The 20,457-nt window shown below is 34.3% G+C and overlaps 1 protein-coding gene across 3 annotated transcripts in view; it reads right to left on the bottom strand.

Annotated features, from left to right (window-relative positions):
- The window catches only part of LOC129777544 (nephrin-like), a 172,725-nt gene that overhangs the window by 16,320 nt on the left and 135,948 nt on the right, over positions 1–20,457 (bottom strand). For all 3 annotated transcript variants that reach the window (XM_055783867.1, XM_055783868.1, XM_055783866.1), the window contains 2 exons: positions 4,925–5,024; positions 2,903–3,014 (listed from right to left, as the gene is read on the bottom strand). In XM_055783867.1, the coding sequence (XP_055639842.1) occupies positions 2,903–3,014; positions 4,925–5,024 (212 nt within the window). The remainder of the gene's footprint in view (positions 1–2,902; positions 3,015–4,924; positions 5,025–20,457) is intronic.

Below are 20,457 nucleotides of genomic sequence, written 5' to 3'. Positions count from 1 at the left end.
ATTGTACGATCGATGCCTAAAGGTGCGATTCCTTTGAGGCAATACTAAATAACATGTAGCATGATATTTGATACTTGCAATTGTTGTCATTGTTGTTGTTTCCATGCGGTGCCAAAGATATATTGATGTAGTTATGAGATGTGGAGTAATGGTGCTGGTGCAACATGTATATAATCGACTGTAGCCGAGTCTATGTCAATAGCGAAAAAGGCCACCGGAATAGCGTTCGAGGTAAATTTTCAATGCATTGACATGAAATAAAGTGCGACATACGATCAGTGTACGATGCTAGTGTATTGTTTTGCGAGGGCAAGAATGAATCATCAATCAATTATCGTCAACTGATTATACACTGAAAAAACCATTTCAGAGATTATTCTACTAAGCAGTTGTTTCTAAAATTTCACAGCATTATAGAATAATATCCGAAGGTATAAATAAGCGACCTATATAAAATAACAGCGTAGTTCAATGCGGTCGTATCTTGGACGCAACCTCCTATAATTTTTTTCAAAAATGCTTTATTTTGTAAAAATGGTTACAAATTTAATATCCAAAGTATTGCCCATCGCTAGTCACAACTTTTTCCCACCTTTCTGTCAATTCACGGATCCCTTTGCGGAAATAATCGGTCGGTCGGCAAACCACGAATCGATCCAATTTTTGACTTCATCAAAATTGGAGAACTGCTGGACAACCAGGCCATGTTGCATCGATCGAAAAAGGTAGTAATCGGACGGAGCAATGTCTGGAGAATACGGCGGGTGGGATAGGACCTTTCCCTTCAGCGTTTCTAAGTATGTTTTGACCGGGTTCGTGACATGCAACCGAGCATTGTCGTGCTGCAAAATAACTTTATCGCTAGTATTAACTTTTAACTCGTATTGTGGCCAATTTTCCTTCAGTGCACGGCTCAAACGCATCAATTGTCGTCGGTAGAGATCCCCCGTAATGGTTTCATTCGGTTCTAGCAGCTCATAGTGCACCACAACCAGCTGGTCCCACCAAATAGACAGCATAACCTTCTGGCCGTGAATATTCCGTGCGGTCGTCGATGTTGATGCATGGCTGGGGTATCCATGGCTGGGGTATCCATACGCTTTTTCCGATTTTACAAATTTTATGTTTAGTAAATAATTAAATGCGACTTATATTCATTGTAAAATCGATCCATTTTACTCTCATGTAGTGATAAGACAAAAAATTAAAATGGTCACATTCCTACTTCATGTTTAAAATACAAACAAAAAATCTTCAAAATTGAGTGTACAGTTCAAGTTTTTCTTAAAATGAAAATTGAAATCAGTTCCGAAATATTAACAGATAACAAAAATCAATCCCCTAGTATTTGGTATACTACTTAAGCGTCCACCACTTCTTGCAAGCACCGAGGCGAGATTTCTAGTCACTTTGGACGGAAGTGCCTCCCAGATCTCCGTAATCGTCGATTTGAGTTCCGCTTCGTTACCTGAATTTTTGTTCTTCAGATAGATACTCAATAGTGTTGAAGTCCGGTGATTTCGGAGGTTTTTTGAGTTGATTGGGACATTATAAAGTAGTTATTCTCGCACGATGGGGTCAGTTTCCTTCGGGTCATTATTCTGTTGAAAGTAGTAATCAGGTCTTCCAATGATTCTGGCTACTTCGGAAGTTAATTTAGGAATGTTTGTTCCAGGGTTCTTTCGAAATGTTCGCACAATTACACGTTCATCATCATAAGACAGGATACGTTTGTGTCCACTACTCGGGAGATTTTCCATGGTTCCTTCGTATTTTCACTTGTTTATGGTTTTCTTTACTGTAGAGTGGGTTCTTCCGACTATAGCTGCTATTTCCTGTAGTATCTTTCCACGGAAAGTCTTACTTATTATCGTTGTACGTGTAACAATATCTATTTCTTTCCTTCAACTTGCCATTTTGCTTAAAACTTTTTCAAAGCTCAATAAAAAACAAAAACCAACACTGCCCAAGCGGTGGATTAGTGTTGACATAAAAAAAAGTAAGCTAATTCGCAAAAATCTTACTTATAAGGTTAATTTGTTCGGATAATTTTAAGGTGTACTTTCAATTTTGCGGTGCCTAGAATAGAGATTGTTTTCAATTTTTGGAATAAACAATTAGCAAAAAAACGGAATCCGCGGAATTTTATTGCACGTATAGCTAGTTAAATGTGTGAGTAATTAATATGCATCAACAGAATCAATGTATTCAAAATATTTTACACCAAATAAATGGAAAGTATCGTCAAGTAGCATGTGTACACATAGGGTTTGTAACCACGGGAGAAGAGATAGCCAAGGCACTCTCACTTCCGCGGGTTCATCAATGAAAATCTAAACAATATTTAACAAACCAATTTTTTCATACAGCTATTAATTTCACAACGATGTTTTTATAATGTATTTATAATATTCTGTAATTTAGTATCATAAATAAATTTAAAATGTCATAAATAAAATTAATTAACCAATTCGTTCTGCAAATACCAATTGCATTAAATACGAATTCCAAAGAAAGAAATTCGTTTTGTTACTCTTTTGTGAAGAAAATATACCTAAGATTAGTAATAAATTTCAACACCATTATCTATCTAGAAATGTATTATTAATTGACACTTCGTTATTTTGATTAAATTCGTTTGATTAAATTCAAATGTTCCAAGTTGTGGTTAGCGTTGATGTCGTTCACTGTTCAGTTGAGGGAAAACATAACTCATCTATGATTTTTGGAAAGTCCGAATTTAATGTCTCTCGAGCAGATACGAACTTTTTTTTCACCGGGAAACTGCTATAATTGTGGAGCCATTTCGTGTTTATCAGAGAGCACGAGAACAATTCAAAGCGCAGAGATAACATCACATTGAGTTGTTGGTAGAGGGAAAAAACGAAAACTCTAGACTCACCTGTTCCGTGACTGGGGTATACTGCAGCACGCTAAAGTTTCCATGGTTTGAATATCGGTGCGGGTCGACTTCCAGTATCTCCGCAGAATTATTGAAGCGCCAGTGAAACGACCTGTCGAGTATCAGCGGAAAAATATTTGGTTCAGCGTAAAGTTCAGCCAAAACAGGTAACTTTAGAAGTATCAAATGTTTTTAATTATCCATTTAGCGAAAATTTCGAACAAGCTGCTCTCTCAGTTCTCCGATATCATCCCACTAGCATACACCCATACAATCATTTCTTCCTCCCTCCGACGTTGCGAGCATTCAAATAACTCCGCAGGAATTCTGGGAAGGGAGAAAAAAAAATCGCCGTAATCAGGGAGTAAACACACAACACTTGCATGGGACATAAAATTCGACAAGACTTGTTCTCCGTGCTGCGGTGGATTGGCAGGCAAAAAAAATCTGTTAACATTACCATACCAAGCTAACTTTTTAATAAATAAACACGCTTTTCAACCATGCTTTGCAGCAGAAGTTGTACTTTCCTAAAATCCACCGTAGCGTTAAACTTTGTGCCCAAAAAATCTCTTCGTTGCTTTCGGTTAACTTTGCATGATGTCGTTTTTATGGCTTCGAGTGCATTAGTAAAAAGCGCTGATAATGAAGGTAATGGAAGATGTCTGGAACGAGGTTTGAGGTTCTGTTTACACATTGTTTCGTATTGACGAAACGAAGAGAGGCACTGTTTATGGCAATATTTACAAGGTAGAAACATTTGTATCATTTTACATGAAGTATCAGTTATGCAATCGGTTACTTTCGCCTTTTTCACATTTACAACATTTTTCGGGATACATGTTTCAAGATGCAATGGAACAAATGACAATGATTAAAAATAACAAAAAGGTATTTAATAAGGCATATACACTTTCGATCTTTCCATTTCGAACTGTCCCCCGTTGACTGTGGTGCACATGTGCCATCTACATCTACTCCTGATTCACTATTTAAAAAAGTGATATCAATTTTGAATTCAGTCCTTCTTTAATCGAAATCGACGATGGACACAAAAGATACTCTTCATTTCATTTCATTCATTTGAAGAGCAAAAGAGGGATATTTTCATCAAATTAGTGGAACATTAATTCATAAATTATATATATATTGTGAAATATATTGTGAAGAGAATCAACAAATCTCTTTCGAACAAAAAAAGGCTAAATTGTTTAACGTTAAAATCCGAGAAGAACTATTTTGATTTTGTTGGATAACCTTTAGTACGCAGAATTGAAACAATTTATGGTATTTTCGAGATAAATAGTTGCACAATACCCGTTCGATTTTGGCATCACACTCAAAATTTTCATTACTTGTTAATGGAAACGTTCACCCAACATTAAGTAATTGATCACGTTAATCTCGCGGAACGCCATCCCATGGTCCATGAGTCCATATTTGGGTAAATATTCCGAATTTACGAATTGTCAGGTTGGATTGGCTGAAATTGAGAATTCGAGAATTTAAAAGAATAGTTTTTAAAAAAAAATGAATTTTAATTTAAAAAAAAATCGAATTGAACCGTGCTCTGTTCCAGAAACGACCGGAATAGTATCTGCACCCAAAATTTCTTGTGGTCAAAAACGAGCCGTGCCAAAATCGATCAGGTAGTGTATATTCTGTTTGATAAATTTGGATAGATTTGGAGCCATTTCCCATACATCATCTACACTTGGCAGGATTACCCAGAGTAGCATAAATTCTGACTGGATGTTGTTCAAAAGCGTAGAGCAATTTTTTTTAAAATAAAAATACGTATCCAAAAGTTTAAACAAAGCGTGAAAAACAATTCTATCGGCATGATAACAAATGATACAGAAAAAAAACACATACAAAAAAAAAACAATGGAAAACTCGGAGAACAAAGAAGCAAAAAGTGCCCATCCATTGACTAATCGTGCCAAGTGCTGCTGATAGTGAGTATAGCGGTGTTATTACTTTTTTCCCTGTTGTTTTGTTTCGGTACATCACGGTTCTTACCTGGCCGGTGGATCGGAATAAATTTCGCATAAAATTTCCACATTTTCGTTTTTCGATGCACCAATTAGGACGACTTTTTCGCCGGCACACATCGGAACATCTGTAATGGGTGGAATGAATTATTCAGTTTGGTTTTCAGCGGTGAATTTACACAACAATTGCCAATGCTGGCAGATAGGATATATCGATGTTTGTTGAATTATGGTGTGCTTTGTATATCAGTTTTTTTTGTTGCTGCTAGGTATTTCATGACCGCGGAACGGCAAGGAATGGTATTATAGTTTTGGTTGGAAAATTTCAGTTATTAGCTGATTGTTCACATCGACTGTTTGGATGTTTCAGGCAGTTCGAAATAATGAATAGAAATGATTCAACATGAAATTGCATTCCATTCTGATAGCTACTTGAATTATCGGATTAATTTTCACCCCACTAAAAACTCTAAGCTAAAGATAATTGAAAGATTTTTTGTCGCAAGACTGATTTTTGGTCATTGTAAAAACCAAAAGTTTGTTAGTATGTTAGTACGGATCTTTCGTTGAGGACTTGTCTTTTTTTAAAATAAAAACGCAGGTTTCTTGAGATATTGAGTTCAAATTCATTCTGATTGTAGTTCAACTCTTACATTTTAAGAATTAAATACGATTTCGGTCGTATGACCACCATGGGCTCGTTTACAGTGATCGATCCGTTGGACCTTATTTTCCACCACTTGGTCTCACATTTCGACCGGAATGTTGCGAATTTCGCGTTGGACGTTGTCTCTGAGCTCTCCTAAAGTTGCTGGCTTGTTGGTATAGATCACCCAGCAAACATTAAGTCGTATAACTAGCGTATATACAGAATCATATATCCCATATTTTGGGATTTGCCCCCTAGTCACCATTTCACCACCAGACGTCGACACTGTACATACGACATCGCGGATCTTGATATGTCAAATTCCTAATATGATCTAATATGGTCTCAATGACGATCTAATATGATTTACTGTTGAACGATTTTCCACAGCATGTAATACCATTTTTCGCAGCATTACATTGATTCAATATATAAGTTCATACGACTCAAACTGCATCAGCCTGATATGCATATATGATTTCGTATTGATCAATTTTACGATAGTGTATATCGTAAAACCGATGCTACACCAAATTGAAACTTAATTTGTAGTGATAAATAATATCGAAGTTTTCGCATTTTATACGATGTTAGATGTACACAATGTATTCTTTGATCGACATCACATATATTTTTGATTCGATCTTACTTGAGGGGTTCAATATGAAAGGGGTGTAAGTGACATCATCGATTTCTCTACATCGACTCTCTCTTTTGGTCATAACTTAGTTGCAAACACATTCCCAGCTGTATTTGATAATGTATGTAAGATAGGCCAGAGCCTCATCTATCAGACTCTATAGCAAACTCAAATTGGAACGTTTTCGCAGTTGAGTTATTAACTAAAGAAAAAGTTGATGAAGAGAAATCGATCAAGTCAATTACACCCCTTTCATTCTGAGTCCCTCCATTGATGTTAAGATTTTCCAAAATTAGTCTTCCAGCATGACGCGATAGCGCTCTTCATTGACGGTATCATGACGGTCGTTCTCTTCGACGAAGAAATACGGCCCAATCACCTATCCGGCCTGAAAACCACGCCAAACAGTAATATTTTACGGCTGCAATGGTGTTGAAAAATTTGAGTAAGGGCTCTTAAAGTTGGAATCATCGACTCCAAATTTCGGTAGTAATTTTTAATAATTAATAAGCGTTGCTCGTTCGTGTACTTCACCATGACCAAAATTTCGATTTTGACTAACTTTTAAATATAAACAGATCATGAAAATGTTTTAAGCGTTCGTTCGAACGTTCAGACACAAAACTGTCAAGTAGCTAATGGATGGCCCTTTACGTTTACCTCCGATAGTTCTTCAACGGAAATTATTTCAATCTCAACAAATATTAACAAATTCAACAAATCAATTTAACATATTTTCACCCGCATGCAATCTGTTTACAGTTTTAGGGCTTTTCCGTTTTTTTCGCTGAGTGACGTTCTGACATGTAGAGATCGTCGTGTGTAGGCTGGCTGTTCGCTGTGCGACATTCGAATTTATTGATTAACAGAGGTTGCCTGTGACAACAATTTCGATAGAGTCCATCTGATTGATCTCGTTTCTGAGTAATTCCAAATGAAATCGACAAATGACATATTTTTGATTCGAATGAAAGTGTGTATTCCGTTTGGGTTAGAGGAAATATGAGTTTTCCACAGCAATTGGGAATTTTTTGACTCAAGCGTATCTTTTGAAAAGGGCGTATCGATTTCTTTGATAATTTATATCTCAAACGAGTTATAGAGTATTGTGTAATAGTATTCTTTTTTTATTTACAAAATAAAAATTCCATTTGCAATATCCAAAACACATATTTTTTAATTTTTTTAAATTTTTTTCGTACCGAAATAGTGTGTTAGAAAGAGATTTAGAGTATTGTTGGCTTAATTTGAAAAAAATATACACTGAGAAGAAAAATTACTACTCTTTTTTTTATTTACAAAATAAAATTTTAATTTGCGATATAAAAAAATATGTATTCTTTATATTTTTTATATTTTTTCATATAAAATAGAAGTCATGTGAAAAATTTAAAAAATGGGCCCAAGATGGTAAAACTATTTCTGACGAAATTTGTGGAACATCGAATTTTTAGGAATTTTCGAAACTTCGAATTTTTGTATGTTAGCAATCATTCTTAGCCACAAATTATGATTTCTGATATGATTTAAAACAAAAAAAAGGTTATTATCGATCTCCTTCTAAATGCAACCATTCTTGAGATATTTAAAAAAATATTTCTAATTTATAATCTTTTTTATAGTAAATAATCTCTTTTAATATGTTTGTCGTGTTATACCGTCATGTTCATGAAATTCATGAATTTTCTTATAATTTCCAACAATTTTTTTTGATTGATTGAAGTTTGTATTAAGATAAAAAAGATTTTTTAGTTTCGCTACGTATTGTATTAACCCACATGTCTTCGAATGTTTCGTAACGTAACTCCTAAACATATGTCTTTACCATAACGATGTATTTGGAAAAGGTGTTGGAAATTATAAGCGAATTCATAAAATCTAATGAACATGATGGTATAACACGACAAACATATTTGAAGGGCCTATTTACTATTAAAAAGACAATAAATTACAAATATTTTTTTAAATATCTCGAGAATGGCTACATTTATAAGGAGATTGATAATAACCTTTTTTGTTTTAAATAACATCAGGATTCATAATTTGTGATTAAAAATGACTGTTAACATACAAAAACTCGAAGTTTCAAAAATTCCTAAAAATTCGATGTTCCACAAAGTTCGTCAAAAACAGTTTTACCATATTGGGCTCATTTTTTGAATTTTGTACATGACCTCTATTTTGTATGAAAAAAAAAAAATTTTGTAAATAAAAAAAAAGAGTACTTATTTTTCTTTTCAGTGTATATTTTTTTCAAATTAAGCCAACAATACTCTATAACTCTTTCTAAGACACTATTTCGGTACGACTCATAGTTTTTGAGATATAAATTATCAAAGATTTCTCTTACTCAAATCGATACGCCCTTTTCAAAAGTTACGCTTGAGCTTGAGCTTGAGCTTGGGTAGACTGTACAATTCGTAGTTGCTCTCCGTGATTGACCTGAACCAACCAAATTGCACAAAGAACACACAGAATGACGCAGAAACCATTTTCACGATAACTTCCACCAACAAACTATTCCCAGCAGCGAATAGAGCCGAAACAGGTTGAAACGCGCTAAACAAAGAAGAAAAAAAATCAGACGAGAAGCAAAGAAAAACTCATCCGCATCCGACGAGTGTTCGGTCGAGACTCTCGCCCTTTTCAAAAGTTACGCTTGAGTCAAAAAATGAACTATGATGATGTATTTGGAAAAGTTGTTGGAAATTATAACCAAATTCATAAAATTCACTTCCAAAATGTTATAAAAATCCACTAATTTAGTTGTTCCACTACTATATCCTATACTAAAATTTCTCATCTTTCAAATTAAAGCATTAGAATCGTCTTCCGTATCGTACTTTTTAATGTAGAGCCAGTGTTAGGCAGGAGTCCGAAAAAAAAAGTTCTATAATTTTGTCATTGTTGAAATTCGAACATATGCGTAAGAGGATTTTTTTCATCAAACATGATCGTCTATCACCTCCGGAGAGGATCTGATAAATTTATTTTTTTCATGTGGGAAAGGTGTTTTCCGACTTTAAGGGGATGAATTAAAAATCAATTTCCTCTTTTATTATCAAAAAACGAAAAATACATGCAAAACAAAAACAAATAAAAAAGAAATTAAAAACTGTATATAATCGAGTCCGTGCTGTACTAAAACGTTTTAATTTCAATGATCCTCCTTCAATCATCACAATGGCGATAATTGTTCAACTATTACCATAGAAAAGAAGCATATGTAAATTGTTCACCTTCTACAAAGTCTCCCAAATATATGCGATCGAAATGATATCCAGGAAAACGATAATGAATTCTGGGAAATCCGAAGTCTGGGTTTTACTGACTTCACTGTAAACGAACGGCAGAATGCTTCTTTTGGGGTAAAAGTTTATCCCAAAAAGGTATGATATTAATTATACTTATACTGCTGTTCTACTTGTCTATCAAAAGCTTTAAGCATTTCAGTTTAGCAATACATCGGATTTTTTATGGGCAGTGAACTATTGTCTAATGAAATTGAAAGATATCACCTCACTTGCAACAATCTAGCTTGATTATAAGTTTAAAAATTCATGGTAGGACAGTTATGCCTAGAATATCAACATGGGACAATAGAACTTGATGTTGTTTTTTAAAATCCTGGGAGCAAACAATAAGTTTTTTGTGTTTTTCCGAAAGATTATTCATAAAAACATCGTTTCATAAAGAAGGGAGGGATCTGCAACACCTTTGCAGAATATTAATCTCATTGTTATTAGGCATTCGTTAACAAGATGTACACGTGTTCTGTTAAACTTTTTTTTTTAATTGTTTGAGAATTAGTTCGTTCTTCCAAACCAGAAATGAGTGCATTAGCTCTGCTGAAAGCGTGACATAAAATTCTTGTAATTGAACCGATTCATTTATTATGGATCTACATAAAATACATGATGGGACAGTTATGAATAAAATATCAACGTGGAATTGAGTTTGATGTGGTTTTTTTTAAAAGCTGGGAACAAACAATAAGATTTTTTTGTGTTTTTTCCGGAAGTGTAGGCATAAAAACATCGTTTTATGAAGAAAAGTGAAAATTGTCAAAAAGTAACATGGGACAACTATGCGTAGAACAACAGTATAGCAAACTAACAAATAATAGTTTCAGCATTGATTCTGCAGCATTCCTCAACAACCGTTGAGCGATTGTTTTCAGTATACAATTTGAACAAATCAAAACTAGGAAATAGAACAGGACCAAAAATATGCGAGGAACAATCAGGATTAGTTGGAATGACACTAAATGTAAAACAGTAGTATAATGTTAAAATGTATGATCACAAACAGGAATATCAAAAAGGGGCTTTCTGATACAGTCCCTGTATATCGTAATTTTTATTGTTAATTAAACTGACGTTTCATCGGAGAAGACGTTAGCGTTTATCGCACGCACGTTCTTTCAGAAGTAAAATTGCTTTTAAGACTCGATTGAGGTTATCGAAACTGACTCCAAAACACTCTTCGTGATAGTGGTGGCCTGTTTTAATAGAGACGAAATGCCATAACAAGCAGAATCTTCAGAATATTCTGCCGACGCAGCTAATAACATGACTGGGTTCTAGATGTTATTAGGAGCGCATCTAAGAAAAGACTGTCTAGATTTGTTTACACTAAAATGTGTTTGTTATAGTATGACTTTGTGCATCATATTCATGTAAACATGCCTGAGAGAATCGAGCAGCTATGTAAGTTCATCTGCTCCTATCTTAGTTGTAGTCCTCTATCAAACAGTAAGTTTGCTGAGATTCAAACTCTCTTAGGCGGCTCGCACACCGGAGCAATGAGCAACTAGCAACTGTCAACATGCAATAAGCAATATTATCACCAATGGATTTTTCCATTTAATCTTTGTTGATCTCGCACACCGACGCAATACGATATCGCTGTCGCCTTTACAGAGCAACACATGTCGCTAGCAACACGGCGTGTCGGTTGAATAGCAACTTATCGCTCATATTTTGACAAGTTTCGTACATTAAGGCGATTGTTTGCATAATGTCAGGGGTTTTTATTGCTCTGGTATGCGAAGAACAACAAAATATGTTTCCTGTTGCATATTGTGTACTGCAGTTTGCTAGTTGCTTATTGCTGCGGTGTGCGAGCCGCCTTAGAGTTGAAACCATTGAAAATGTTACATCCGTCAGCATCCGACGATTATTTATTTGACCTTCTTGTCTTGACAATATTAACAATTTTGAACAATATTAACAGATTATTTTAAAGCGAAAGTCCGGAAATATTTACTTTGTGCTCGACCATTCCAAGATTATTCAGGACACTTTTCGATAACCTTTATAAGGTAGACTATATAAAAAATATAACCAATCTGAACAATGTACAGTTCGATCAGAAAAACTATGTCATTTTGGATAATGTAGGTGCCGCGACTGAAATGTCGATCTATGAATATTTGTCTGTATGTAAAATTTCGGACAACGCCGTAGCTAAATTCAAGACTGATTAGATAAGATTTTATATTGCACTTTGCAATCAAGTTCTAAAACTATATAATTCGTATGATCCTCAGATCACCATGACGAAAATTAATCCAACTAATGTCATAGACAGGGTTACCATATATACAGACTAATCTGTATTTCTACAGATTTTTTCGGCTTTTTGAGACCAAGAATCTGTAGATACTGATTACAGATTTGATACATTTTTTGGGTTTCATACAGAATATACAGATTTATTATTTAAATTATTTAAAGAACGTCCCAATAATAGTTACGGCTTGATGTTAATAATATTTTCTTTCCATTTCACCCATTTTATTCATATAGCATTCGAATCTGTTTAAATGAGAGACATCTGTTTTTGACATTCATATGTAGCACGATATCCTACATTCTTATGCAAACGTCTGCGTTATTAGATAGCGTTATCTATATAAAAGAAAATGGAACGCCAAATTTTTTGGTAAGCATAAAACCAAAGTATGGAATGGTCCAATTTGAGCCGGCTTTATTTTGTTGTATTCGTCTCTGCCCGTAGAATTTTCATTTTTTAAGTTTTGAGGGAAAGTTCAAATGAAATAAATTATATGTTCATGAATGACATATTTAATTGGATTTAGAGTTTGCGGAATTGAGCTGCGTGTTCCGTTGGTGTGAAGCGAAAATGGCAATGGCAATTCCTCCTGAAAATAGGAATAGCTTTCTTTGAAAATAAAAATTGTGAGAGAAAATTTACTTTTCTGTATCAAACATGTTTCCCATGTAACGGAGAAACATGTTATTTGCAAGTGAATAAAGAATCTTGAGCGAAAATTGTGTCAAAAAACAAACTTATAATATAATGAGGAGTTTTGGTAGGAGTTCTAGGAAATTTCTAGTGAAAGAAAAATTGTAAAGGACCAAATGAAGAGTTCTGCGATTGAACCCAAAAACGTTCGCTTATTAAGAAAACGTGAATGTTCGAAGTAATTTATATCAAACAAATCAGTTTTGGGCGGGACGACAGCTAGTAATAAATAAATAACACTGTTAGGCTTTTCATTACTATATCACACAGAATATTTAAAATACAAAAGGGCGCTATGAGCGTGAAATTCCCTTTTTTTCAAAGAAATGTCTTAAAGAAGGATCGAGACGTTTTGACGCAGGATTACGTTTTCGATGATATACATATACATACACATACATTTCATGATGATTTCTTGGTTCATGATGTTTTTGTAACGAACGATTTGGACACTCCTCAACAACCTATTGCAATGCAATTATAAAATTTCCAGTAGCTAATATGTCAAAATAGCGTTCAAATTAGAACATCTATTTTCCCGTATATTTGTGTAGACCACAAGGCGTTTCCCTAATACGGATTAGAAAATCGGTCTAGTCCGGATTAGAAAAACACATTGCGGTCATTGAGGTCATTTATAGTAATTTTTCGCACAACTCAAAGCGAAAAGAAGAGATTAACTCAATTCACGAAATATTGAAGCTCAAACCATTGTAAATGTTGAGTTCGCCGGCAACAAAATTGCTCTCACTGGAATCTGTCGTTAAACATAACCTAGAGAGATTCAACTACGGCCGAAACCAAAAAAGTTTGAACCGTTTAAAAGATTTGATAACCAAACCTATTTTACTATTTTTTTTAACTACGTCCAGTGTTTAAATTGTTCTCTTATTATGCTACCTTTTAATTCATTACAATTATTACAATTTGTGTGGCTTTACGTGAATACCATCAACATCGTCTAATCAATAGAATCAATAGTAGTTATGCCAATCAATGATACTAAAGCTAAAATTATGCTTAAAAATTGTACTTATAAAAATAATATAGGTTTCAATACAGATATTTTGAGAATAAACTAAGATAAAATTTTTTTTTCAGACCAAAAACACAGATTTTACTGTGGAAACTCTGGTCATAGAAAGGAACCATATATATTTTGCCACAAAAAAGGAATGACAATAATTTCACTTTTTCCGAATTGAATAAATAAATTTCATTAGGAATTAAAATACATTCATAATGAAAATCACGCTCCGGGAACGTTATCACATAAGCACGAATGTTACATACTGACACTGTCTTTGTATATCCTAATTTTTATTGCAAATATAAATAAAAACTAGAAATAAATTCTATAAAATAAAAAAAAAAATAGTAAAAGAATTCTTTCAGTTTTTTTCCATTTGTTTAATTTTCCCAGCTTTTTTCAAAATTTTCCACCTTTTTCAAAAAAATAGTTAGCAACTCTGGTGATGATGAGCAGCAGATGCAACTCGCATCAAAAATATTCCCTTCCTCGAAAGAGTAACCAATATGTGCGAAATGAACAGTTGACCAATTGAAAATTTGTGCGATCATCTAGAGCGAAAAATCCGAGGTTTACATTATTTTCTTCAGAAGTTGAATTATTTCTTTGTTGATTTGAATGCTGTCCTTAAATGAAGCCATATTATAGAACATATTTAAATTATATCGGTTTTTGTTGATTGCTTAAATATGTTATTAGAATATGATATAATACTTTTGTGATATAATTTTGAGTAACCCTACACTACAACTACAACTTTTATTGAACAACGCATTTTTAATAAACGCACTAGGGCCCGGCTTGATTGTGCGGAACAAAGTAGTTATTTATGAAATTTCTACGATATGTAATAACAAAGTTTTGCATACATTAACGTTTTGCTTGTTAACTAAAATATTCAGCTATCAGCGGCAACAGCTTTTCGTGATATTTAGCGTGCACCGCAATTATTGTGTTATTCGGCTTTGGCTGCATTCCACCCCCAAATATATTCATGAAATTCAATGTATTCCCAGGTAGCATTAGGCCAAAATCCTTCTGCTATAATGAATAAATATTGCAACATTGAAACTATTTGGACTACGTCTAACTGCATTACACCTCCTCATTTTACCCGCTGGAATTTCCGGGGAAGATATGCGTGCGCCCTGCCTCAAATATGTATGCGTACACGTTTCGGATGCAGCTCTGCTCGCGGTGCAGGGATGCTGCCAGGGTAGACCGCTCATTTCTGTCTGAAACGCAACGCTGCTATTACTATTACTCCGGCCGCACGCACTTCCGCATCCGTAGAGTCGCGGCTAAAGGTGGATGCGACAATATGCAGCAACGGATTCCTCTGGTTCGCAAGCGGCTTATGGCGACATTGGGCAGCATCAGCAGCACGGATAAAGCTGCCCAAAACCCAAACATGCTTTTTCCACCCTCTCTAACCCAACCCAGCGCAAACTGATTCGCACAAACCAGCAAAAGCCGCCGACCGCGTATCACACGTTTGTGTATTGATTTATGCCGTTTGAGGTCAGCGCATATAATCTAGAATTAATTTTAATAGCATTTAAATCAAACATGTTCTCTCTGGGATGCGATTTCTCTACTGCGTTCCAGGGTTAGTAGTGGTGTGGGGAGACTGAACGAAGGAGTTAGGAGAAGGGGCTGAGAATTCCGGAAAGTTTCAATAATTGCTATTTGCATGTGATTTGATTTTTGATGAAATGTTTGTCTGATCAGTATGTTCGGGAGAATTAGCATTTGATCAGATTATGTGAGCATGGAGGGTTTGGAAAGTAGGTTGTACGTTTTTATGATTATTGATCGGAACCGGAAAGAGATACTGATATTTTGGTATTGATCAAAGCGAAAAAAATAATCGCGATAGATCAGCTTGTGTTTAACCCTTTATAGGGCGTGGCAACAGTATAAACATATTTTTTTCTTTGCACTTAGAATATTATCTCAATATTTTGCTTAATCAAGGACTTCTAAAGGTATCTGGCAATACTAAAAAAATGTACGATATTAATTTGGGAGTAATTTTTATGTAGAAAACCCGCGATTTTAGAGCGCCGGTAAAATTCTGTTTAAATTCGTTGAAAATTCAATAAGTTGTTAAGTTTTTCACTGTTTTATTTAGAATTTATTGCGTGAGATAATGCAGTTTTTTCGATAAAACAAATGGTGTATTTGATGAAAAATTCACTTTCAGTTTTTCTTTGTAAATCCATAATTCAAAAATATTGTTTTTTCGCCGCATTACAAATATTGTTTTAATTATTGCATAACCAAAGGCGTAATCAGGGTTACCAATAATATTTTTCAAAACATTAGAAGATTGCTCTTAAAAATAGAAAGAAAACTGGATCCTGAAAACCGTTTTATTTTACAGCCATTCCAAGCCATATAGTGGTTCTCAGATATAGTGGTTCTCAGATTTTCGTGAAAAGTGGTAGATTTGTTCGTTATCGCAAACAGTTTGCCCCTTTTTTCATTTTTTCGTTAGGGTGACCATTTCCATTTTAGGGTGGTCCGAAAAATCACTTTCAACTTTTTTCCTAAAATGACTTTTTCAAAAATTCATAACTTTTGAACTACTGGACCGGAAATGAATTTTGTTTTCCTGATTATTGATTTGTCATAGTTTAAATGGTTTTGGGACCAGGGGCTCTATTTTTTATATTTTTTCTTGAAAGCTGAGGTTTTTTCTACATAACATATAAAAAAATCAGAGATGTGTTCTTTTTCGATTTTAAGTTATGTTTAGTCTTCGTTCAATATTTCTTTGCGACTATACTGGATCTATGCAACTAGAATCCAATGTATTCGCTGGTGTGGTTTTTTTTTCAAAGGAATCTAGCGAAAGTGTTTTAACTTGGTATGCCAATCATCTAAATCGGTACAGTGGTTCAAAAGTTAAGAATTTTTGAAAAAAGTCTTAAATGAACTTAGAATCATACATTCGAGCAGATCGAAATGACGTTTCTCACCACTCGAACATTACCGTGAAACAATATTTGAGGATCTTTCCTTCTAGAACCTCTAGAAAATACGCTCTTATTTTGGAAAAACTTGAAAAATCTCGTATTTATTGCTTCATGTTCATAAAATCGCTGATAGAAGATCTTAGCAAAACTGCTCGACAATGTGGTTATCGGGGTGCAGGGGGATACGATTTTCGGTTATAGATTACTGCCTCGAACCTAACCTCAATCGTCTGTTATTTTTCCTCGAATGCGAATTTTGACATTTCTGTAGTGTCTCTTTTGACCATTTTCGTTGCTACTTTTTCGCACTCACGAAGAATGTAGAACAAAAGAAATTAACAAATCAATGCACGACGCCTAAACTTACCATCGGTTTGATGTTTTTGTGTAGTTAGTTTCAGCTCTCATTCGTTACTGTTACTACTCAATTAAGGGAGTCGAAACAAAACACGCAGAATTTTCAATGACGAATGACGTCTCCATGCTGGTCTAAGCAGTAATCTTCTTCTTCTTCTTCAATGGCACTAACGTTCCTAGAGGAACTTCGCCGTCTCAACGTAGTATTACTTGCGTCATTTTTATTAGTACTTAGTTAAGATTTCTATGCCAAATAACACGCCTTGAATGCATTCTGAGTGGCAAGCTCTAGAATACGTGTGATCACAGTGCAAGTCGGGGGAAATTTCTTTGACGAAAAATTCCCCCGACCAGAACGAGAATCGAACCCGAACACCCGGCATGTTAGTTATGACGCTAACCACTCGGCCAAGGGAGCACCTAATCTAATATACACTAGCAGTAATCTATATACACTCAATAAAAAAATTTAGAGGAACAGAGCGCGAAGTCGAAAATTTTAAGTGAAAAACACATCATTTTGAAATATGATGTGAATATTTATTTTATATTTATTTTGAATATTTTACGACAATATTTTTATCTTGGTGTGCGTAGGTGTAGTGGGCAACAATATCGGGAAGAAATGAAAAATCGATTTTTCTTTGTTTTTTAAGAATATTCTAGACTAACACAATTTTTTTGCTTACCAACTCAACGGCAAATACAATTAACCTTATCAACCAGCATTCATTTGGTGCCAAGAACCAAGAACGTTCCTGTTGTTGAAATAATTCCTTCGTCTTTGATGATGAATAATTCAATAAATAACCATCCCACCACAAATCGAAAGACCGTTTTGAAAACTCCGAAGAATTCTGCACAAGGATAATTTGTTACTTTGACGACAAAAAAATATTGAAATTTTTTGCATCGATTTCCAAAAAGTGCCAAGAACAGGATTTTTGTAGTGCTTTACAAAATCCACTGTTACTCTGAAAATATAGCAGTAAGTTCTAATTTTTGCAGGCGAATTTTTAGCCTAGTGCATTCCCTAAACATCTGTGAAAGTTTCATATTGATACGTTCAGCCGTTTTTTCTAGCCGATTTTTCAAAGTTTGGAGTAAATTGGAGGAGCATTTAATCGCAAATCGTATCAGAAGACGCGACTCTCAGAACGAACGATTCGTAACTTTCGTTTTCATGCGTTTGTAGGTACAGATAAAACACAAACTCATAAAGTCTAAAGTTACAAACCGTTCGTTCTGAGAGTCGCGTAGGATTTTATACTTCTGATACGATTTGCGATTAAATGCTCCTCTAATTTAGTCCAAACTTTGAAAAATCGGCTAGAAAAAACGGCCGAACGTATCAATATGAAACGTTCACAGATGTTTAGGGAATACACTAGGCTAAACATTTGCCTGCAAACGATAGAATTTTCTGCTATATTTGCAGAGTAACAGTGGATTTTGTAAAGCACTATAAAAATCCTTTTGACGTAGGATTACGTCTTTCGGGAACATATTGGGGTACAAATTGAAAATTGAAAATCGAGTACATCGTGAAAATTGTCCAATTTCAAACGCTTATTGCTCAGTCATTTCATGACGGATTGATGAAATTTTTGCGTCAATCGATTTCGGCACTCCATAACATTTTTTTATATTGAAGAAAATAATAAATGTCATGAAACTAACTATCGAACAATTGAAAAATCTCAACCCCTATCCTAACGGAAATACCCACTTCTGATTGGTCGAAATTGACGACATATGCGGCGGTTCCCTAACAGAGACATCGAACACAAGCTGCCTGGGGGAAATCGGCATTGCAAATACATGCAAGTCGGGGGTTGCTTCGTTAAAATTCATAACAATGACCGATCGTTTATTGTGAAAAATTTAGCACAAGTGTAAAATTGTATATGTAGCAGTTGTGTTGAAAATGACTTGATATATGAAACGATTTATTTTAATTTTCTAAAATTAAAAACCCCAATGTGTTTCCGCTCGAAAACGGGTCGTTCGGCTTAAGCTGTCTGTTTTGTTGTGTTCATTTCCACCCAAGGGAAGTTTATATGGCGAGAAAAATTGGAAAAGTGAAGAAATATTAGAAAAAGTAATTTCCCATATGCTCTACATATAGTATTAGGTGTTGTTAGTCCAATTAAAATTCGCATTGGGTTGAATAAACACTCAGAAAGTAAAAAATATAAAAAAAATACCTTTTCCATTTCATATATATTTTCTCTATACTAAAGTAACATGTTTTTACTGATGAGAAAAATGATAATTGTGTTCGGTATTAGTAATTATCTTATATTACATTGGTGAGTTTTTTTTCTTTATTTCATCCATACATATCACAAGAGGCATCTCGTCTAGGATCACAGAGGGCGGTTTTCATCATATCACGTTCCACTTCGTTATCATTTATCTGATACGCACCATCCAACGACTGTTTACCATCCTTCTGCCATCATCACTCGGTAAAAACTGGTGGAGTTAACAAACAATACCCAACAACCAAACAAAACGGCCCTTTTCATGGCCACCAAACCATTATCAAAAAGTTTAACGATGTAATTCTTCAAACATATCCAAAATCAACAGATAGTCTAACGGAATCCTAAGTCAACTATGCGGTCGTGTCTCGAACTCAACCCTCCTGTGACTTGTTTTTGGCATTTTTTGAAATCGAAGCAAAACATTTAACTAATTTTTTTTTTCGTCGATGTTATAAATTATCCTTCTGCAGAATTCATTAGAATTTTCAAAACGGTCTTTCGATTTGCGGTGCGATGGTTGTTTATTGAATTATTCATCATCAAAGACGAAGGAATAATTTTTCATTCAAACTGAAATATCTCTGTGTGGGAAGGTCCTATAGGAACGTTCTTGGAACCTAATGAACCTATTTGATAAGGTTATTTATTTTATTTTTTTATTTTTATTGTCGTCAGTCTAAATTGTAGACCGATACATTCTTAATACTACTTAAAACTAAAAATCTAAAGAGAGCTGGCTGGATAATTTATCCGTTTAATTTAAAAGACGATTTTAACAAGTTACAGAATCAATTTTTTTTATTTATTTATTTATTTCGTCAAACCAGCGTAGACTAAATAATTGAATTTGCTGTTGAGTCGGTTAGCAAAAAATTGTGTTAGTCCAGAATATTCTTGAAAAAACAAAAAAAAATCGATTGTTATTTCTTCCCGATATAACAATATCGGGAAGAAATAACAATCGATTTTTTTTTGTTTGCCTAATACATCTACACACACCAAGATAAAAATATTGTCGTAAAATATTCTAATACCTCATCGATATGCGTTGATTTTTCACGAAATTATAGCATGTCAAAAATTACTCAAAATTTCCAACTTCGAACTCTGTTCCTCTATTTTTTTGACGAGTGTATTAGAATGAGGTATTACTTTGAAATTGTAAAATTTTGGTATTGAAAAGCTTAAGTTGAGTTTTTCACTGTAAACGTGCTATTTAGAAACTACTGTTTAACTTTACTATACTTGCGAATAAGTGTGATAAACCGAGCACCAATGAGGTGGCTGAATTAAATGACTATTAAAACTGAATGAAGTTGAAGAAAAAAAAATTTTCTGGAGTTTTTTCCCTCAATTATATCTTT

Source organism: Toxorhynchites rutilus, chromosome 3, assembly GCF_029784135.1.
Source record: "Toxorhynchites rutilus septentrionalis strain SRP chromosome 3, ASM2978413v1, whole genome shotgun sequence".
Lineage (NCBI taxonomy): Eukaryota > Metazoa > Arthropoda > Insecta > Diptera > Culicidae > Toxorhynchites > Toxorhynchites rutilus.
This window is presented reverse-complemented; position numbering and strand designations above follow the sequence as displayed.